Raw genomic sequence first — 21,713 nt, forward strand, 5'->3', positions numbered from 1 at the left:
GGGTAGACAGAATGCAGCCCACCAGGCCATTCTATCCAGCCTGCGGGGCCCCTAAAAAATGTAGAAAAGTAGTTTCACGGTTTCTAGGGTCAGAGGGGACATGAGTGGATCATCTAGTCCGACCCGCTGCCGTGGCAGGGAAGAGTACTGGCAAGTAATATTAATCTGCCCCGGGCTGCCTGTCGCGCGGCCCTCGCCGGCTTGCCGAAACTCAGCCAGTGGCCCTCTGCCCAAAATAAGTGCCTGCCCCCGCATTATGCGGGTGCACACATTACGCCCGTGCACAAAAGTGTGGGGGCTTTTTACTTAAAACGCCCGGAGCGTCTCGTGTATCGCCGGCCTTGGCGAGGGCGCTTCGTCTCCAGCTCGGTGCCCGCGGGCGGGCGCGCCGAGAGCCGCCCGGGCAAAGGCGGCAAGCGGCGACTGCGCTCCGCAGCCCCGAGGCGCGGGCCGGGCCGGGCCGGGCCGCGGGGAGCGCCGCCGCCGCCGCCGCCGCCGCTGCCGCCCGGCTGCCCCGGGCCCGCGCGGGGTTTTGCGGGCCGGGGACGCGCGGCGGGCCGCAGCAGCATCCCGGGGGCGGGCGCCGGCTCCGCCCCCTGGGCAGGCTCCGCCCCGCAGCCCGGCCCGGCCCGGGCCGCCGCCCGCGCCCCCGAGCGCCGTGAGTCCCCGCGCCCGCGCCGCCCGCGGGCATTTGGGGGGCCGGGAGGGGTGCGGGGGGGCGCTGGGGGCAATGCGGGGTACTATGGGGGGGGGGCCGGGAGGGGTGATGGGGTCCTTGGGGGTGTCTCTGGGGCCTTGCAGGGGCGCTGGGGGCCGGGAGCGGCGCTGGAGTCTCTGAGGCCAAGAAGAGGTGGCGGGCGTGGGGAGGGGGCGCCTGGGGGGTATTTGTGGGGGGCAGGGCGGCACGCGGGGGCCCGTGGGGGGCCGGAGCCCTTGGCGGCGGGGTGCGGGAGGGGCGAGGGGGGCTGGGGTCCCCGAGCAGCAGGGGAGGGTGCTCAGGCGGCCGCTCTCGGGGTTTCCGTTCTGCCCCAGCCTGGGGCAGCCGAGGGCCCCCCTCGTCCTTCGCCAAAGCTGCCCCGCAAGCGCGCGGGCTGGTCCGTGCTGTGTGCAGCTGCGGGGGCTCGGGGCCGGGGGGGGCAGGAAGCAGCTTGCACGGGGGGGTGCACGCGTGTGCACGCCCTCCCTTCCGCAGTGCCGCTCGGCGTGCCCTTGCCATCGCTTTGTGAACCGTGGGGCCAGGGGCTGCACGCGCTGGGCTCCTTGTCTCCTTCATCGGGGCCCCGGAGGGCCGCGTGCGCTCGGCTGAGCTGCGCTCCCTCGCCTTTTTTTCCTCTCTCGCCTGCGGTGCAAATGCCTTTGACTGCTTCGGAGCCTGGGCAGAAGCCCGGCGAGGGGCAGACCAGACGGGCACGTGTGTGACAGCGAGGGCAGTGCTAACCTGCAAGAGAGATCCCCTCTCGGTGGCCCGAATTGCCCCCCTCCGGCCTCCGTTGCGTTTTATTTTCCCGTGCAGTAAACATCAGACGACCTAGCGTTCAAAGGGCGATGCTGTTTCAGCATTCAGGCCTTTGTGGCATTTTACCTTTTCATCGGTGAACATCACCGTGGCACCACAACAGAGCTTTAGACGGAAGGTGCGATTTCAGCCAGATCGCAGCCCTGATAAAAGCAAAGCCCCGGCGTTTTGCGCACGGAGTCCCAGCTTAGTGTGACAAAAAGAGACCTTCGCCCTGCCCCCGAAAAGCTCGTGTCCTCACGTTTGCAATGGGGAGGTGGGGGAGAAATAATGCAGTGCGAATGGCAGCAGACAGTGCAGCCGCGCGCTGTAATTGGCTTCAGCGGGGATTGGGCGTAAGTCGGATTTGTCCCAGGACAGGAAGAGCGGTGGAGACGAGGTGAGACGTGCATGGGGGGTGTTTGGAAACGCTGCGTGTCGGGTTCCCTCGTTTCGCGCGGCTGGGGAGTTGCAACCAGGGCAAGGCCAGATCCGAGCAAAGTCCGAGGGAGAGAGCGGAGGGCTCTAGTCCGAGCAGGGAGAGCCGATGGCTCTCCTCGTGCGTGTTTTCGTTCTGGCGGAGCCAGCTGCAGACGGGAGCCGCCCTTCTGACACACCGGCAGACTTCCAGGTGCCTGAATCGCGCACGGTGCGGTGTGACGTTGGGGCAGGCGAATCACGGTGCCCGTCATCCCCTGTGCAGGCCCGTGCGTGTTAAATGCCTGATCGCTCGCACACCCGCTGCACTTGCCGTGCCCTCGGATCCAGCGCTTTCGCCCTCGGCGGTGAGGGGTTCCTGAGGATTTGCGGGAGCTAGGCCTGTCCGGCTTGAAGAAAAGGCGCTTAGGAGGGGTACATGATAGCGGTCTTCGAATACCGGGGGGAAGGGCTGCCGCAAAGAAGTCGGCGAGCGCCTTCCCTCTCTGGCTGCGGAGAGGAGGGTGCAGCCCGCCGGCAGCAGTCGGGCTCGGCCGGATCCCAGGGAAACGGGGTAGACGGACGCCCGGGTCCGGGGGAGCTGTGGGCTCCATCACGAGGGCGGGGATGTTGTAGGCATCGCGATGCCTGTGTTCTGCAATGGGGGTTTCCCCGCTTCTGCTGGTTGCCTCCCCCACTTCTGTCGTGGGTGTCGGGGGAGTTTTAAGCCCTCCTCAAAGCCGCCGGGTGCCGAGGCCGGGGGTGGTGACTGGGCTGCGCCCGTGCTCCTGCCGGTGCTTGAAAGCTGGAGGGTCCTGGCTAGAGGGTCTGGCACCTCTGCTCGGGGTCAGACCAGTTGCCGTATTTCGGTCAGGTCAGGAAGGAATTGCAGATCGGTTGGGGGTTTTTTGGCCTTCCTCTATAATGCAAGTCTGGGATGATGGAGTTGGGGCTGGTCCTGCTTGGAGCAGGGGGTTGGACCTCCTGAGGTCCCTTCCACCCTCATTTTCTATGACAATGGGGGACGTGGCCTTTTTCCTGGGACCTCTGGAGTGTATTTTAACCATCTTTTATAGAAGCAGGACACTGACTGTTGTGGTCCCCCTGCTTCACTTGTGGCAGGTGTGGGGTGTGCTGACTTGTGCTGTAGTTTTACGAAGGGGTTAGATGATGGACTGCATGGGGTGGCTTGGATTGGGATGATCCTGCCTCAGGCCGGGGGTTAGACTAGATACCCTTTGGAGGTGCCTTCCAGCCCCGCTTCTCTACGATTTCCGTGAGTCTGCATTAGCCTGCAGGCTGGAAGGGGGTGAGCTGTTAGGGCCACGAGGCTTGAGCGAGAGGCAGGGCACCCTGGTTAATAAAGAGCGGTCTAGTCAATTTTGTAGCTCAAGTTGTGCTGGGGTAATGTTGTCCTCTGATGTATTTCAGTGTCTGGTGATGATTAAAGCTTGCCCTGATACGTGCCGTGAAACGCCTGCTGCGCTCTCCCTCCCCAGACAGGCCGGGGGGTCGGGCGAGCCTGCCTGGGGCAGGGTCCCAGCTCTGCAGCCTCAGGCCCTGGTGCGGAGAGTTGCTCTCAGGATGGTCTCTGATGGAAGTGACTGACATGCAGCACTGTTTCGGATTAGGCCCTGGCCCTGCAGGACTCTCTTTCTCGCTCTGTCCTTGACCCTGCCCCTAGGTTAGGGGGTCTGCCTGAATCCAGGCTGGTGTAGCTTCCCCCCTCAGCTCTCACAGAAGCCTAAACGGCAACCCACCTGAAGATCTGAGCCGTTAACTCGCGTTGCTTGTGTTTAGTCTGGCAATGCAGAGTTTGACCCTGGGGTTTCGGGTGTGAGAGGTCACGCACCGACTTGCTGCGCACCTTGGCCTTTTGCATCGCTTGGATCTGCTGTGGCCACCCGCGCCGGGGAGTCCTGCCGGGGGAGAAGGGCCACCCGGCAAACAGGGGCTTTCTGCTTCTAGGTCCAGCAACATGTTTCAGTTACCGCTGCCTCTGGATCGAGATGGGACCCTGTTTCGACTTCGCTTTACCACCCTGGCGGTTGGGACCGTGTGTTGCCCGCTGTTTGGATTTCTTTTCTGCGTGATCTGGTCTCTGCTGTTCCATTTCCAGGAGACGACGGCTACGCACTGTGGCGTAAGTCTCTGCACCGGGTTACAGACCCTCTAATCCCTCATAGAGGGAAGCGCGTTAAAGGTATGGCTGCTAGGGCTGGTGGTGTGGGCTACTGGTTAGAGCCGGTGGCTGGGCATCCGGTGTCATGCCTGTTTTTCCTGGCCTCCCCTGCTGATTTGCCGTGTGATCTCAGGCAAGCGAAACAGGAATAATTATGTCCTCTGTGCTATGCATTTTTCATTCTCATTAGTAAGCCAAGGAAATACAGTAGTTTAACCTAGACTGGAAGGTGAATACGTAAGTAGTTGGATCGTCGTGCTGCAAAGAGCAGCCCCCGATAACTCACTTTAATCGGGAGGTGGTATTGAGGGGGGGTTCCCAAGGGTCTGTGCTTGCCTGGTATTGTTCGGTATCTCCATTCATGCCTTGGACCTGACACCCAGTCAGGTGGAGCTGCAGAAACTTTGGAGGGATTTTAGGATCCAGAATGACCCGGACAGACCGGAGCAATGGTCTGAAAGCAATCGAGTGAAATCCATTAAGGACAAGCGCAAAGTCCCGCACTAGGAGGGAAGGCTCTCATGTACAGATATAGGCTGGGGAGTGACTGGCTAGGCTCCAGATTGCAGACAAAGATTTGGGGTTCGCTGTGGACCAGAATCTGAAGGTGAGCCAGCAGTGTGCTCTGGCTGCAAAATAGAAAAACTAGTCAATAGCACACTGGCCTATATTAATGGAATAGTTTCTTGCAAGTCCAGGGAAGTGATACTTCTTGTGTGTTCGGCATTGGTGCGGCCTCCCTTGGAGTATTGTGTCCGGTTTTGGGCACCGCACTTCAAAAAAGATGGGTACAAATCAGAAAGCATCCAGTGGAGGGCAGCACAAGCGATTAGAGGCCTGGGAAACACAGTAAGAAAAATTGGAAGCACTGGGATTATTTCGTCTGAATAAAACAGCTGTGATAAGCCTTCAGATACTCGAAGGGTGATTTTACAGAGCATTGGGATGGACTATTCTTTGTGGCTGCAGGGGATACGACAAGGAGCAATGGTTTCACATTGCAGCAGGGGAAATTTAGGTTAGAGATTAGAAAGAGCTTGCTCACTACGGAGGTGGTGAAGCATTGGTATCGGATACCAAGAGCGGCTGTGGAGTCTCTATCCCTGGACGTTTTCCAGAGCAGGTCAGACCAACATTTGGCTGCGCTGGTTTGGCAGGGGGTTGGACTAGACGACCTGGGGGTCTTTCTCTATGATTATAAAAGGTAGGGCCTGATCCTCTTCCACCTGTTATGTGATTATGTGCACAATCCTTATTCACCTGAAAAAGACCTTTAATGCACCTAAGTTTGTAACACGACTTCCTCTTCCCCTCAAGACCAAGTCACCCGAAACAGCAAGCAGGAGGACCAGCCAACTTTTGTATAATGGCTTTTCAGGGATTTGAGCAGAGTGGAACAGGATCACGCTTAGGCACCTAAGTCCATCTGGACACCTAATAAGTAGGACAGGATCTGGCCTGTAAAAGCTTAGAGAGCAGTAGATGAGACCTCCTAATACAAGAATCCTGATGTCTGATCCACAAGCCGTCGTTTCTTTCCTAGGTCTCAAATTACCTGCCCTCCATCAGCGCAGCTATCGGAGGCGAGACCCCTCAGCGTTACGTGTGGCGTTTGTGTATCGGCCTCCACTCGGCTCCGCGCATCTTGGTGGCTGTCACGTACTGGAACCACTACCAGAGCTGCCACTGCACGCACCCTCACTACCTTCGGCTCTGCCGCTTCAACTTCGGGCTCAACCTGCTTGAAAACATTGCTCTCCTCCTTCTGACATATGTGTCCTCATCCGAAAATGATGGTAGGTTTCTCCCTTCTCACAGCAAACACTCACATTCCCTTAAAATCCGCGGTTCATGTCACCATAATAAGAGTACCTGGTCTTGTATTGAAGGCATCTGTCACCGAGGCATTCTGCAAGCATGAGTTAGTCAAGCCTCATAGTAGGAAACCGGTGTTAGAGATGGGGTTTGAATTTGAGGGTTCTTGGCTCCTGTCCTTGCATCCAGACCATGTCTTATCCCTGTGGGGGATGCACTTCTGAAAATGAAAATTACCCTCTCCTGCTGCCGGTAGGGTGGGGTCTTCTCTTCTAGCTCCCGTTCTAGCATATGTTTTAACTTTAGCTTGAATAGTTTGCTTTTGGGATGAAATTTCCCATGTTAGTCTTCAGGTGAAGTTAAAGTGAGCTTTGTCAAGACACTTTGTGCAGTCTTAAAGCATGGTGAGCCTGGGGATGTATTTCTGCCTTTTCTCATCACAAGTGTTTAGAAGTGGTAACATGTTGCTGACACAGTTAATTCTCTGATCTAGGCCCAGCAGTTAGGTGCATATCTAGACTAAATAGTGGCTGTCCAGGGCTAGTGCAGTGGCTCCTTAGTTCGGGGAGAAAGAATGTTTTTTTTGCATTACTTAGGTGGAGTCTAAGAATTTAATCTAGACTCATAGAAATGAGGGTTGAAGGGATCTCAGGAGGTCACATCTAGTCCAGCCCCCTGCTCCAAGCAGGACCAGCCCCAGCTACATCATCCCAGCCACTCTGGGTTGAGCTGAGTTCTTTCTGATTTCATAGTTTCATAGTTGGTCGGGTCGGCAGGGACCTGAGCAGATCATCGAGCGCGACCCCCTGCCATGGCAGGAAAGAGTACTGGGGTCAAACGACCTCAGCAAGGTGTTCATCCAGCTTCCTCTTAAACACCCCCAGGGTAGGAGCCTGCACCACTTCTCTTGGGAGTTGGGTCCAGACCCTAGCCACCCTGACCGTGAAGTCGCGCCTCCTGATGTCTAGCCTAAATCTCCCCTCTGCCAGCTTGTGACCGTTATTCCTGGTCACTCCTGGCGGTGCTTGGGGGAACAGGGACTCCCCCAATGCCTGCTGGTCCCCCCTGACTAGTTTATAACAGGCCACAAGATCCCCCTCGGCCTTCTCTTGTGCAGGCTGAACAGGTTCAGGTCCTGTAGCCTCTCCTCGTAGGGCCTGCCCTGCTGACCCCTGATCATACGAGTGGCCCTCCCCTGGACCCTCTCCATGCTGTCCACATCCCTCCTGAAGTGCGGCGCCCAGACCTGGACGCAGTCCTCCAGCTGCGGCCTGACCAGCGCCGCACAGAGGGGGAGGGTCACCCCCCTGGACCTGCTCGAGATGCATCTGTGGATGCACGACAAGGTGCGGTTGGCCTTCCTGACCGCCTCCCCGCACTGCAGGCTCAAGTTCATCTCGGAGTCAGTGATGACTCCAAGATCCTTTTCTGCCTCTGCCCTGACAAGAAGGGAGTTCCCCAGCCTGTAGGTATGGTGCCGGTTGTTCCTCCGCAGGTGCAGCACCTTGCACTTGTTGGTGTTGAATCCCATCCTATTCTCGTTCACCCACCCCTGTAACCTGTCTAGGTCCAATTGGAGCCTATTGCTCCCTTCTAGTGTGCCCACATCCCCCACATCTTAGTGTCATCAGCAAATTTGAACAGGTGCTTTTTACCCCCTCATCCAAGTCACTGATGAAGATGTTGAACAGTGCGGGCCCGAGGACCGAGCCCTGCGGCTCCCCCCTGCCCACGTCCTTCCAGGTTGAGAAGGACCCATCCACCCCCAGCCTCTGGGTGCGGCCCTCCAGCCAGTTGGCGACACATCTGACTGTGCGGGTGTCGACACCACAGCCCCCAGTTTCTTAATGAGAACGGGGTGAGAGACGGTGTCGAAGGCCTCCCGAAAGTCCAGGAAGACGATGTCCACGCTACCCCTGCATCTAAGGATTTGGTGACCTGGTCGTAGAAGGCCACAGGTTGGTCTGACAGGACCTGCCGCTGATGAACCCGTGTTGGTTGCCCCTAAGCATAATCTCCCCTGCCTGCCCCTTATGGACATGTGCCAGAATAATTTTCTCAAAAAGCTTGCCCAGGATTGAGGTAAGACTAACTGGCCTATAGTTCCCCGGGTCCTCCTGCCTCCCCTTTTTGAAGATGGCAACCACATGGGCTCTCTTCCAGTCCTCTGGCCCCACACCAGAGCACCACGAGTGCTCGTACAGCCGTGCCAGGGGTCCCACAATCACCGCAGCTAATTCCCTCAGCACTCAGGGGTGGAGATCGTCCGGACCCACTGATTTAAATACATCCAGCCCCTCCAGGAGTTCCCTGACTAGACCCTCCCTGACCTTTGGCCTGGGTGCGCCTCCCCTGGGGCCTGAGGGGAGCCTGGTGGGGGGGCTGATCTGGTCCCTGCTCAGGAAATTGGAGGCAAAGAAATCGTTAAATAGGTTAGCTTTGTCATCCGGTGTGATTTGCACATCTTTACCAGTTAGACAGATGTTATCAGTCAGATTCACAGCCCCAACTACCTACTGCAAACCCACTGAGCCTAGTTCATCCCCCTGGAATCCCACCAGGAATGAAAGCAGTCGTTGTTGTCAGCTGGGTTGAACAGGCGTGCTTGGCCTGATAGTTGGGAGGTGTTTGTGAAGGCTGGGGGGCAGTCAGTGGGTTAGAGAAGGCACCTTTTTTTGCATAGATACCTTTGCAGAGTACACGCCAGGTACACGCAGCTCAGCCCGGTTGCTAACCTGCTGCCATCTCCCCTGACAAGGATGAGGGAAGCGGAGAGGAGCAGCTCACCTTTACGCTTTTCTGGTGAGGGAAGCCTCAGCCAGTGAGGGCTGGTGATACTCCTACAGCTGGCCAGGGAACCAGGCTTTTGGCATCCAGCATAGTGGGGAGGAATATATGATGTAAGCAGTGAGCTAGCTTCTCCACCCTCAGTGAAAGCTTGGCCCTGCTGATCTCAGTGGTAGGCCTGGAGTGGACTTCACTGGGGGCAGGATTTTGTGCCAGGTAGGAGCAGTGCAGCCCATGCCTTCATTTGCTATCTAGTGGGCATGTGAAAAGACTGCACCTTGTGTGCCAAAGGGGAGGGGTCAGCAGGAAAAATGACTCGGGAAGGGTGTGAATGACACGCCCTAGAAGGACTTACTATTTCCCGAGCCTCTGGTGTTTTCCCTTCCCCACCTGCGCTTCTCCAGCGCCCAGAGCATGCCAGTGACTCATGTTTTGTTCGAGCACCGGCTGCTGAGTAGGTGCTGCGTACACCCCCGCCCTGCTCGATCCTCACGCTGCTGCTTAGCTCAGTGCTGGGTCAGGCAGAGGCATGTCGATTCTGGGCTCCTGTTTATAGCAGCTCCAGTGTGGGCTTGGGTCCCTGTAGGGGAGCGTGGGATCACAGTCCACAGTCTCGGGGGCCTTTAGGGCTGTGGAGTCTGAACAGAGTCGGCAGCAACCCCTGGCACGGGCTCTCGACTTGCCCTCGGGATGGGGATGCTTCTGCGACCTTCGGTCCGTGGTCCTGCTGAGGGTTTTGCATGAGGGCTGTGAAGCCACCATTGCCCTCCATTCCCCATGCAGCTGAGTACACAGGTCTAGGCAAAAATAATGCCCCTTCAGGCATTTCCCAGCTTGAGTTTCCTCGCTGCTTGGGTTTGGTGTCCAGGCTGGGGCAGGTGTCCTGGGGTGGCTCACAGTCTTCCTGAATAGCTCCTGACTCGCTTTCTGCACAGGGGAGTATTTCCAGTCCAGCTTGCCTTCTCTGATCATGCCTGGTCCTGCAGCTAACAGCAGCAGGAGCGCAAGTCTCTTCCCCAGCGCTGCCTGTGCACTCCCGTGACGCTTCCCCTTTCGCCCTTATGAGTCCTCTTACGTCTCCCCATCAGCGCTGTGGGTGTTTTATGCTGTTTAGTCAGTTCTCTCCTCTCCTTGTAGGCAGGCCAGGGACATGGCTTTCCTGCTTAGCTTGCCCATTATCCAGCTGGGGTACAGGGGGAGATCTGACTCCATTGTGCCACCTCTGGAAGACTTGTGACACCTCCCATAGGCAGCCAGACCGTAGGCACCTCCCGAATTGCTCCAGTCGTGCAACCGCTTCCTCGCTCTGCAGATCCGCCAGAACTCGCACGCTGTACGTATGGTTCCCCAGCTCATGCCAAGATGCGCTGAAAAGCTGGTGCCCACTTGTAGTGTCCCCTCCCCTGGCCATCTGATACTTGTTAGGAGGCCTTTGTGAATGAGGTGGTTGGGCCTCATTCCTGCGGGTTTCGGAGAAGTTGCCATGTAACAAAAGACACTGCCTAAATAGGGCATGAGTTGGCCCTGTTGCTGGCAGCTTTGGCAGAGGACCAGGGACTGCTTGGGCCATCGAGACTGACTTCTCCCAGAAACGCCTTCCAGGTCCGGTGTGAGGCTCACAGAGGAGACTGCGGTTCTTGGTCCCCAGATAAAGGGCTGGAGGCTCTGGGCCCACCGCTCTGCTCTCTTAAGGATGGGAAGGAAGTTTATATAGGTGTCAGCTGTCAGTAGGAGATTTTCCAAGCTTGGAGGGAGAAAGGGTTGAGAAAGGTAAGGAGGAGTGGACACGTCTCACTCTTACCATGCTCAGGGGAGCAGAGCTCATTAGCTCCTCACTGAAATAGCTGTGCTGACCTGAGGTGCCCTCCTCAACTCACTGAGGCACCCTGTAGCATTTATTTCAGAGGCGTCAGGACGGCGCGTGCCCCAGAGCATTTACTGTTGCACAGAAGCGCTCCGGGGTGGGGCTGGTACTGGAAGTGCATTGATATAGTTTCTTCCCTGAAGTACCCAAAGTCTTGGAACAGGCCGGTACTAACTTTCCCATCACACCGAAAGACCCCATCGCTGCTACCGTCTGCTCCCGTTCTGTCTGAAGAGCCGTGGGCACACCTGCCACCCAGCTGCATCTTCAGGCTGGTCCCTGAGAGCATAGAGCGAGAGGGGTATCGCAGGCCCGTGCGTGCAAGGTTACGGGGACACACCAGAGCACTCGTCAGTTCTCCCAGGCCCATGCTTTACGAGCTGATTTTTGGCCTTGATCAGCTTCCTTGTTCCCGATGCAGGGTCCAATGCCAAAGGGACTGCTCCAGGATCTAATTGGAGCATGAAACGAAAACAGGCTTCATTTAATTGCCCCTGGCAAGGTGTCTCTGCTGTTTTCACAAGGGATTATTTCCTTGTTATCGTTCCTTGTCAGACAGATTTGCAAGCTTCTCCGTCCATGAAACAAGTGTACCTTTGGTGGCACTAGTTATAGAGCTGCTGATGAGCACCAGGCTTCCGGTGGGTGAGTTTGTGGGTTTAGGATTTAAATATGGCACCCTCAAAATTGCAGGGGCTTCACTACTAGGCATGACAATACCTTTGGCTCGTGGGACGTAGCATAGGACGGCCCAGCTGCATCTCTCTGGCCTGGCTTGGAAACCACGTGCCATCAGGAGCCCAGAGAGCCCGGCTCTTGTTTGCAAAGCTAGCACAGCAAGATCTAGGGATTGGGTGAGGTGCCCGATTATCAGCAGTTTTCCATTTTTGATCGTTCCTGAGAGTTATTTTGCCTGCCCTGTTGAGATGCGACAAACAGTGATGTTGGACATTCATCATGAAGAAAACAGCCATCTATTACAAGCCTTCGAAATGCTAAATGTCAATGGTGGGCATCACGGTGAGAACGGTAGGATTACACAGATAATCCTGTGCTGTTTCTCGTTACAGAGTAGTTTGTCTGGGGCTCTGAAGGACATAGGTCAGGACTTTCCCAGCTGACTAATTAGGTGCAAATTGCATTGTCTTTTAGTGTGTGTGCACATATGGAAACAGCTAATTATGCTTTAACAGATGATGAATTTCCCAAAGCTTTTCGTCAGTGGGATTCAGTGCGCTCACCGGCAAGACCATAGTGATGACAATTTGTCCCGGAGACTAGTTAACCAGATATCACTCGTCTCGCCTGTAGTCTGATAGTTAAAGCAAGGGACTGGGAGCAGAGACTCTGGGTTTCTACCGCTGGCCATTTGTGCAGGCCCCCCTTCAGACCTCTCTTTTCCCAGTTGTGGTATCGCGATAATAACCCTGACCTTAGACTCACCTGCTGATACAGCAGTCAGATGGTTTTAGGATGCAGCATCTGCTGATGACTCTTTGCCCTTGTCTGCCGCCTGCTAACTGAGGCCTCCGGAGCACACGACAGACACGAAGGCATTTGGCCTCCCATTCCCAGTGTCCCCACTTCATCCAAGGACACTGCCTGGCAGCCTTGTTTTAACCCCCCCTCCGCCCAGGAGTTGGTCCCACCAAGCTGTGCCGTTACCGACGGCTCCCCAGAGAGGGAGGCTCTCAGACCCGTGCCCCTTATCCTGCCCCTGGCGCCGAGTCTCCCTTCTGCTCGGTTGTCGCCGGAGGCACGCGGCCTCGGGGGTCAGGGGAGTCCTCCCAGCCCCCGAAGCAGCGCCCCGGCCTCTCGCCGCCGGGCTGCCCCGCGGACGCTCAGAAGCGTGCCCGACCCGGCTGCCAGGCCGGCGCCCCTCGGGGAGCTCGCTGGGCTGCTGGCCTCTCCCCACGCTCGGCGCTAACGGGCAATCTGATGTCTCCCCGCTGCAGTGGTCCACGAAAACGCCTTCATCCTCTTTATCACGTCGGCCTTGGGTCACATGCTCCTGACGTGCGTGCTGTGGCGGATGACTAAGAAACACACAGTAAGTCCCGAGGTACAGTAACCTTTCTCTTCTCTACCTCCATCGCTGCTGCTTCTGCGGGGTGAGGGGCGCTTGCCCGGTGGAGGGCAGGGTTTGTGGCTCTGTCTCTGTCCCTCTCTCTCCGGGTGTGAAAGGGCCGGGGCGGGCTGGCACAACAGCGGGACCGTGCAGAGGATGAAAATTGGGCATCCGCCCCGTTGACAAACACCGACTGGGCAGGGCTGAAGGCTTGCAGGGCCTGCCTTCTCCTCAACGCCGGGCCGCAGGCCGGAGCCGGCGTTCAGGACGGCACCTGGTCCGGGGCTCCTGCGTCCGGCTGTTTTCCCTCCCCGACTGCGCTCGGCCTGTGGGGGCTGCCTGCCTTGGAGGGGGGAGTGCGGTGGCTTTGCCGGCGGGGACCTGGTGTCTGGGGAAAGGGCGAAGCCTCCTGGGTTTGTAGGGGAAGCGGGCAAGGAACTCGCCACCTGAGGGCAGTGTTGGCCAAGCGACACCCGTGCCCGGTCCCGCTGGCGAGCCGCGTGCATCGGGGCCCGGACGAGGCGCGCCAGGGATGGACCCAGCCTGGGCTAAGCCCCCCGCTCCCTTCCCGCGCGGGCCGGGGGCGCGCCGAGACCCGCCGTCGGAGCAGAGGAGCAGCGCCGGCTTTGCCTAAGGCCTGGGGGAACCGATGCTTCGGGCGGTTTCGCGGCTTGGCCGCGGGCGGTGGAGCTGGCGCAAGGACCTGGGCAGCCCGGCGCTGGTCTCCTGCGCCGGCGGCCCATCTCCTCCGCCGTCCCCGCGCTTCTCTGGACCGCGCTGAGGCTTGCGAGCTGCTGGCTGCAGGCAGGTGGTGCTGTCGCTTTCCTGACACGAGTCTCCTGGGACCCACGTGCTGCTCTGCCCAATGCCGTTGAACTGGGGCGAAGGGAGCGGGGCTGCGGTGGAGCCTCCTGCCCTCTCCCACCCATCGTGCCGCCGGCCCTGCTGCGAAGGGGTCCCTCGCGGCAAAACCTCGTGCCCCTCCCGTATTGTTTGGACACCTCGAGGCAGCCTGATTTGTGCCGGGACGGTGCCCCGCCTGCACGCCAGCCTAGCAGGCCCCACCAGTGGCATCCAGGGCTCCTGGCTCTGCCCAGCACCCTGCTGATGCCCTGGAGAAGGGCCACACGCCCCCAGCCGTGCTGGGTGAAAGCACGGGCCGGGGGGAGGCTCAGGCATCCGGTGCAGCAGGGTTTCGGGACGACGGGCTGGGGCCGGGGGTCGCGAGCCCCCAGGTGAGAGGAGCGGGCATGGCTCCAGGCTGCACGTTCCCCGCTGCGCCTGCACCCAGGGCTCGGGCCCGTTTCTTGCAGCATCGAGAGCGTTTTGCGGCCGGCGGGGGGGAAGGGGAACTGTGCCTGTCTGCAGCAAGCGGTGGCCTTGCCGCCTCCTCCTCTTCCTCCCTGCTCCCCGCGGAGCCGAGCTGCAGAGCGTCGAGGCTGGGGCTGCCTGTCTCGGCAGTGATTAGAGATGCTGGGGCAGCGGTTGCTGACCCGGTGGGAAATTCTCAGCGTGGGAGGCGGAGGTGGTGAAGGGGGGGGGTGTTATTTCAGGGCAAAGGCAAATGAAGTGTCGCGGGGGGGTGATGTCAGCACACCGCTGGCCCCTGTCTCCTTTCCCGCCCCTGGGCTGGGCGCTTTGCTGGCCACCTCCCTGCCGCCGCGCGGGGGAGTCCAGGGGAGGAGGAGGAGGAGGAAGGCAGTTCCCAGCAGGAAGGAAGCGGGGTAGCAAGCCCATCTGGGGCCCCAGGGAAGGGTTCCAGTTTAGCCCTACCCCCTGGCATGGTGGAAATCTTAATTACTAGCCCTGGGAACGAGCCTGGTTTCATCCTCCTGGCCCCCCGCGGCCGAGTGCTGAGCCCAGGGCCTGCAACCTGGCCCTTTGCTAAGCGTGCAGAGCCGAGTCCGGGGCTTTGTTCCCGTAGGTGATGGGCCACGTGTCTCGATGACAGCTGCTGTCCGCTGTGTGCAGAGACCGTCGGGAAGGGGCTCCAGGGAGGCCGGCGTATGGCCCGCGAGGGGTCTGGTTTCCAGGCCACTGCAGCGCTGGTTCGGGGCGGGGGGGTGCAGCGCGTCGGCTGCCCCCGCGTTTGCACCACACGTGTGCCTGCGCGTGTGACAGGAATCCGCCGTCTTGCAAAAGCATTGCACTCTGCACGGCGTGTGTTGCAACCGCCTTTGAGCAAGGGCAGGAAGGCGCTGGGGAGTCTGCTCGCAATGGGGAAGTAGAAGTGCCAGCTACCGGCGTTCAGCGCCCAGCTGCGCTGCAGCAAAGCTGGGGCGGGGAGGAAGTGGGCAGTGGCCGAAGAGGCAGAACGGGGCAGGAGAGAGCAGGGGCCTCCGTTGTGGGCCCGGGCAAGGCCCCTCTGACCCCGGGTGCTCGGGGGTGGCTGTGCAGGATCCTCCCCTCTTCCGTCATTTCCACGTTCCCAGCCTCAGCCTCGAGGGGGGTTGGAGCCAGCACCGGGAAGGGCGCTGGGCTTGTGTCTCGCCCGTGCACGCGCCAGTCTCGCTCTCGTGGCAGCTGGCGTCGCCGGGCTCCGCGCTTCCCACCGCCCGATCCCCGGGCAGCTCCGGGCGCACAGTTATCTCGGGTCAAATCCCTCAGCAGACCCGTTTTGCTGTCCCCTGTGCCGCGGAGCAGGCCGGGGTGGTGTGAACAGGAGGCTCCAGAGCAGCAGGCGGGTGGAGGTGCCGCCACTCATGTACAGGGCGCACGGCCTTGCCCAAGGGTTTGGGTCCCCTGCTGTGAGGTCAGCATGGCTGAGCTTCTCCCAACTTTTGCATTTAGGGGTTGCCTTGACCTGCTCATTTCTATGCTGCTTTTAAGCACTTAACCATGTCCATCCCCAGAGGTGGTAGGCAGGGCGGTTCCTAGCATTCGTGTTTGCATCGGTGCTTTGGGCCAGCAACACGCAAGATAATCATTCGCCTCAAAGCTGCATTGCTAGGGGTCCTGGGTGACCCTTTTCCCCATCTGATCAGGCCCTCGGCTCACCCGGCGCTTGCAGGGAGCACGGTCCGTGCGGTCTGTGCGCGTCCCCCCCACCCCTGGGCTCGCCGTCAGCGAGCGGGTTTTCACCATTCGCACAAGCGAGGCTGAAGCTGTTAGCTGGCTTCGGAGCCAGGAGAGGCTGCCCCAAATCACGAGCACGCTCACACCCTCCCCCAGATTAACCTCCCTTGCACCTCCAGTCTGCACAGAGCACCGCAAGTGCAGAGCACAGCTCTGCTGGTCACTCAGACGAGCCAGCTAAAAATATCCCCAAGCGTCGTTTTCAGCACAGGGGCTGCGCTTGTCCCCGCGTGGGAACCTCAGATGTGGCTCCGAAGCAGAGCACGCACACGCTGAGCTGGGGACACAGCCCTGTGCAGCGTAGAGGTGCCTGGTACGGTCCCAGGATGCTGCAGGTCCTGGTAGCAGCACATTTCTGGGAGGAAAGCCTCTGAAGGAAAACGTCCTTGGAAAGTCTGGGGGGAAAGGGTTAATGGCTTCCCTCTGCAGGGCTCAGAGGGCTCCTTCCTGCTCTGGGGGTGGCCGGGGGGGGGAAGCAATCGCTGCTTCCCCCTTCAGAGATACTTTTGTCCTCTATGTGGTTTGCAAACACTCTCTGAGTCGCCCATCCTCTGCAAAGCGGGGACTGTGCCCACTCCACAGACCAGATCACTGAGGCAGGGAGGAGCTGGAGGACCAGCTCAGGGTCTCGCGAGTCCTAGTCGGGCTGTCGGGTCTTTCCCAGGTCCTGGGGGGTACGAGCCAAGCCTTGCTGGGGAGAACTGAATGGCTGAGGGGATGGTAGAAGATACCCGGAGAGGCTTAAAAGTGTGCAGGGGCTTCCTGTGGAGGGCTGGGGTGTTGTGGAGGAAGCTCGCAGGTCATGCCTCGCCTCGAGGCTTGCGACCGCCTGCCTGACTAAATAGAGGGGCTGGGGCTTCCCAGGGCAGGCTTCAGGGCTGGCGCCCCTCTGGATGCGTGAGCTGGCACCACGGCAGGCCCTTCACCTCGGGGACGGGGCTGGAGGCAGGGGTCTCTGCAGCTCAGGCTGTCTGGTGTGGCTAGAGCCGTCCCTGACACTTGTTGCAGCCGGAGCCAGAGCAAGCCTCCGAGGCCGCGACGGGCTCCCAGAGCTCCCCGTACCCCGCGGCAGGGCCGCCCGGGCAGAGCAGCCGGCGGGGGCCGGGATCAAAGGGGCGCGGGCTGCGGCTCGCCTCCCCGGCGCGGGAGTGGAGCGCTGCTGTTTGCTCGCGCGCGCTCTTCCACCTGCATGAAAACAAGGTGGTTGGTGATCTGCTTTTTCCTGTGTGAGAGTTGACTTAACAGCCTCTCCCGCCCAGGCTCGTTTCCCACGCGGGCCCGGGCACCGGGGCAGGTTTGCTATGACACGGCATCCTCCCGCCGGCTTTGGCAAGGTCGGGGGGGCCCCAGCCGGCCCGGCTGGGGCCGCGAGCGTTTCCTCCCCTTGCTGGGGAGCGGCACTGCGGCCTGCTCCCCGCGCAGCTGCTGGAGAGGAGGCCCGGCGGGTGTGGGCAGAGGCTGGCCCTGGGTTAAGAGCTGGGTTTCCTAAGCTGCCCGCTCCTCCCTTTGGTGGGGGAGGAACGTCGCATCGGGGGCCATGGGCCACGGAGCCCCAGCCGGTCCAGCCCCTCTGCCAGGCCGGGCGGTGCTGTGCCGCATCCACTGCAGGCCCGTGTCAGACCGTCCCCGCCGGGACGCGCGCCTCGCCTCGGCCTGCAGGAGGAGGCAGAGTGCTGCAGGGTGACATGTCTTGCCCAAGGCCATGTGGGCAGGCAGTGGCAGGGCGGGGGGGTCGAGCCCCAGCTGGGGAGTGAGCCATGGTGCTGGCCCTCCCCGCTGGGTTTTCCTCTGGCGACAGCCTGGTCCCATGCTGCTCTTGGCGCCTACCCAGTCGCGCTTTCGCTGGGGCGATGGAAACTGCTGGGGCGGCTGGCAGCTTCCTCCTTCTCACCGGCCCCGGGGGAGCAGAGTTTCTGCAGCGTCAGACTGGGGGAAACCCCCCTCCCACTGCCCGGGAGCAGGGGTAAGCAGGAGCCTTTCCCGTCTGGCCTCTGCCCCTGTCATCCTGCCCAGGCGGCAGGCTCCTTGCTCTGCTGCCTGCATGGAGGGCAGGGGTGTAGCTCCAAACCTCGCTCCAGCCTGGGGCCTGTGGCTCCCGTCCCTTCTCCCAGCCGATGCCGTGGGGAAGTGACTGCCCAGGTGTTTGCCTAGGGCTTTGCGCCCGTGGGCAGGTTTTGGGGGGGGAGGGAAGGGGGGGACCCGATGCTGGAGCACGGGGGGCAGGAGGTGCGCGGCCAGGAGCCGTCTCACTCCCACGCGGGGGTGGAGGGAGCGCTGGATGGACCCCAGGCTGCCTCTGCCTGGTGGCTCTGGGACCCTTTCTGTTGGCAGAGAAGCAGGAGAGCCTAGTCCGGGAGCCACCGATGGCCCGTGGCGTAGGACGGGCAGGATCCTGAGAACGGGCAGGTCCCGAACTGCCTTGGGCTTCCCTGAGCCAGTTCAATGCCAGGAGCAGCCCCATAAGCAGCAGCTGCCTGGCATGGGCCACCCTTGCCAGGGGGTCTGTGCAGCTATTCAGGGCCCGATGGTTTCTGCACTGGGTGATTTGAGCTGGGGCAAATCCTGTGGTTTCCTTCTGGGCTGGGCATGTCCGTGTGTGCAGGTAGCAGAGGGCCTGCAGCGCGTGGTGGGCGTGTGCGTACATGGGCAAGGTAGCAGAAGGCCCAGGGCGCGTGGCCGAGCAGATCTGAACGAGAGCACGTGTCACGGTGCCAGCCTGTGCATGTCACCCCTGTTTTGCAGGGCGGAATAAGTGACTTGCCAAAGGCCACCTGGTGAGCAGGTGTCGGAGCAGGGTTGTACCCGTGCAGCCCTGTCTCTGAGCCCACTGCGGCCAGCGGGGAGACAGGCAACCCTGCATTTTGGCCCGGTGGGGCAGTAGCTGCTGGGAAGTCGCATCGGTAGCAGGGGGAATCTGCCAGCTGCCTGGCACAGAGGAGCTGCCTTTGAGCGCGGGGTTTTCCCTGCCGCGTCCAGCCGTTCCCGTGCCAGCAGCCGGCGGGGCCTGGAGCCCGCTGCCCCGGTGTCGGAGGCTCACGGGATGGGGGTGCGGGTCGCGACGTGGCTGCTGTGGCACGGGCCGCTCCCAGGGGCTGGGCCCCCAGGCTGGCCAGTGACCCTGTTCCCTCGCTCTCTTCCAGGAGCGCAAGTCCTGCAGGTGGAAGCTGTGGCTGTTCGTCTTCAACCTCTTCACCTTCTCCGTGGCCGTGTGCGTCTACTTCCACCACAACTGGTACTGCCAGCCTGGAGGTAATGGCCCTGACCCTGACCCGGTGCTTGCAGCTCTGGGCTTACTCGGTCGCCCTGTTGGCCGGCCCTGCTGGCATCCGGCCCCCAGCCTGGAGCCCTGCCCGGGCCAGCCTGCTCGTGGGGCCTGGCCACGGTGCAAGCTGCCAGGGCTGCCAAGTGAGAGGCCAGTGCTGGTGGCAGCAATGGGCAGAGGTTCCCGGTTCATCTCGGGTAGGTCTCCTACTGGGCCCTGGAAGGAGGCAGTCACAGCTCCCTTCCCAGCACGGCCCGGGTTCGAAATAGGCCGTCTGGGAAGGAGAGTGTCCTGCTGCCCTCTCCAGGCTCCTCGGTGAGAGGGGCAGGGTCTCACTTGCCTCCAGTCGCCTCATCTCGTGACCCTGAGGAGGGAGCCGCTCTGCGACGAGGCTGTCTCCCCGGCCGTTGCACTGACATCCCCTTGCCTTTCCTTCCTCCCCTAGCCTACACCATCTTTGCCTTCCTGGAGTACCTGGTGGTCCTCTCCAACATGGCCTTCCACATGACGGCCTTCTGGGACTTCGGCAACAAGGAGCTGGTGGTCAGCTCGCTGCCGGAGGACAAGCGCTTCTAGCCGACACTTCCCGCCCGACAGTCGCACTGGGACTCCTGCTGCCGCGGCGAGCCGCGGGCGTCCGGGGACAGCGCTGGCGGGACTGGGGGACGAGGAGGGCATTCGGGCTGCGGCTCTGGAGCCCTCGGGCAGGCTCGCGGCACCGCTGTGTTTGCAAGGGCGAGCGGTGCCACCGAACAGCCGGCTGGGGCCGGGGGTTGTGCCTGCCCCGAAAGACCCGTCGCTGAAGCTGAGCCTCTGCAACAACCGTCGCAAGCGTGGAGCCGTCGTGGCCCCAACTGAAGGGCAGAGCTGGCGGCCGGCTGGGAGTCCTCCGTGGGCGCGGTTTGCTGCCCAGCAGCTCTCGGCCTGTCCGAGGTCCCCTCTCCGGGCCGTGGCGGGGAAGAAGGCTGGAGGAACCCGCCTGCAAAGAAGGCATCTCTGCTTGTGGGGGTCTCAAGGCCCAGGCCAGCACCTCTAGGAAGGGCCCGAGCTTGGCATCAGCCTGGTCTCACTGAGGTCCTCACCCGCGTCCCCCTCGCTGCTCTCCTGAGCTTCCCGGCCAAGTTATGGGCAGCCCGGGGCTGGGTCCCCGCGCACCCTGGGTTCGCTCTGCCGGGCTGAGTGTAGCGGCTCTGGCCCCAGGTCGGTAGGGGAGGAGCAGCCGGACCGTTCAAAGGGGAATCGGCTACAGCACGGCAGCCCCTCCTCCTGGCCGCCTGCTTTGCTCCTGCTCCCGTGAATCCCGCGCAGCTGGGAAATGCCGGGCACGAGCCCCAGCGCCGACCCCCCGGGCTGCCCCACCACCGTGCCTCGTGGGGCCATGTCTGGCTGGCGCCCAGCAGCGAGGCGGGCGCTTGGCGGTGGCTCCTGGGGTCCGCGTGCACCGCTGAGTTTTGACAGCTTCCAGCCCTGCCAGCGTGGAGCCCTACGCCCTCCGGCAGCCGAATGCACCAGGTACATCTCCCCCCGGCTGTTTCGCCCCAGGGCCCTGCTGATCAGGACAAAGTGGCCCTACGGCAGGGCACTGAGGGGCCGGCGCTTGCCCCAGCAGCTCAGCAAAGCGGAGGGCTGGGAGCCAAGCCGGTCACTGCCCACGGGCTCAGGGTGCCAGGTTTCCAGGGACTTCCAGGCCCGAGGGGGAGAGCATGGAAAGGATGGGCCAGGGAGTGGTGGGTGCGTAGCTGAAGGACCAAACATGCTGGTTTAAGCCTCGTGCCACCTGCGGTAGGGTGGCGAGGCACGGGTCCAGACACGGGTGGAGCCCACGCTAGCCGGTAAACCCCTGGCGTGCCATGTCCGGGAGCTGGCAGGGGGCTCTCCACACGCACCCGTCTCCTCTCGACCACGCTGCCAGACCCCCGCGGGCAGGGGCCATCGGGGAAGCTCAAGCCGGAGAAGCCTCCTTCGGCACAGCAGCCAGGGGATAGGAGGGGTCAGGCCAGGTCACACAGGGGCAGACGCAGGACCCGTTTCGGAGGACCCAGGGCCGACTGAGGTGGCCCGAGCACTGACTGCAGCACAGACAGGACACGGTCCCCTTCTCCGGCAGGCCGGCGGGCGCCTGCCCCCTGCCCCGTCTGCCTCTGGGGAGCCTCTGAGACCCCGAGCCCCGCAAGCCCAAGCCCGTCCCAGCTGTCTGCCCAGCACTGATTGCCGCCGGGGCTCCCAGCAGCTCGCCGGGCCGCGGCGTGCACCCTGCATGCACAGCCCTGTCGGCGCCTGGCTCTCGCTGGCGTGGGCTGGCCCCCCCCCGCCTCCCCCGTGCTGCGCGTGTGTGCGTGCGTGTGCGTGTGCCTGGCCCGCGTGCCCTTTGTACAGCCAGATGTATATTTTGCAAGGATGCAATAAAGCACTGAGTATTTTTGTGAGCTCCTTCGCAGGCGGCTTGGGCTGGCGGCGGTGGCTCCCCGCCCCGGGGTCCCGCCAGTGCCGCGGCGCCGTCCCTGAAGAGCTGGCAGGAACATGAGGGTTGTGCGCCCCCCCCCCCCCCCCAATGCCTGCCACACTGGCCCCATTGTGGCTCCCGCCCGCGGCCCCGGGGCGCAACCTTCCCGGCGCTTGGCCCGGCGCGGGGCTGGAGGGCAGCACGGCTCGGGGTGGGGGGGGGCCTTTGGCCCCGTGCCACCGCCTCGCACACAGGCCCCTTGTTGGGCAGCCGCCTCTGTCCCGCCCTCCTCAGACGCCCATTGT

The 21,713-nt window shown here is 61.5% G+C and overlaps 1 protein-coding gene across 3 annotated transcripts; it reads left to right on the forward strand.

Annotated features, from left to right (window-relative positions):
- Window positions 1-542: 542 nt before the first annotated feature.
- On the forward strand, window positions 543-21,391 carry PGAP2 (post-GPI attachment to proteins 2). Of its 3 annotated transcripts, none has more exons than XM_090030986.1 (6): window positions 543-658; window positions 3,881-4,055; window positions 5,638-5,890; window positions 12,516-12,622; window positions 18,844-18,952; window positions 19,411-21,391. In XM_090030986.1, exons 2-6 carry the CDS (start codon window positions 3,891-3,893, stop codon window positions 19,539-19,541), a joined length of 765 nt encoding a protein of 254 aa, XP_089887112.1. In that variant the 5' UTR covers window positions 543-658; window positions 3,881-3,890; the 3' UTR covers window positions 19,542-21,391. The 3 variants fall into 3 exon arrangements, with proteins under 3 accessions (XP_089887112.1, XP_089887111.1, XP_089887110.1); XM_090030985.1 differs by lacking the exon at window positions 543-658 and adding an exon at window positions 1,041-1,895 and having other exon boundaries at window positions 12,516-12,610; XM_090030984.1 differs by lacking the exon at window positions 543-658 and adding an exon at window positions 1,052-1,895.
- Window positions 21,392-21,713: the final 322 nt, after the last annotated feature.

The sequence above is a fragment of the Crocodylus siamensis genome, chromosome 1, assembly GCF_052110815.1.
Source record: "Crocodylus siamensis isolate JL-2025a chromosome 1, ASM5211081v1, whole genome shotgun sequence".
Taxonomy (NCBI): domain Eukaryota; kingdom Metazoa; phylum Chordata; order Crocodylia; family Crocodylidae; genus Crocodylus; species Crocodylus siamensis.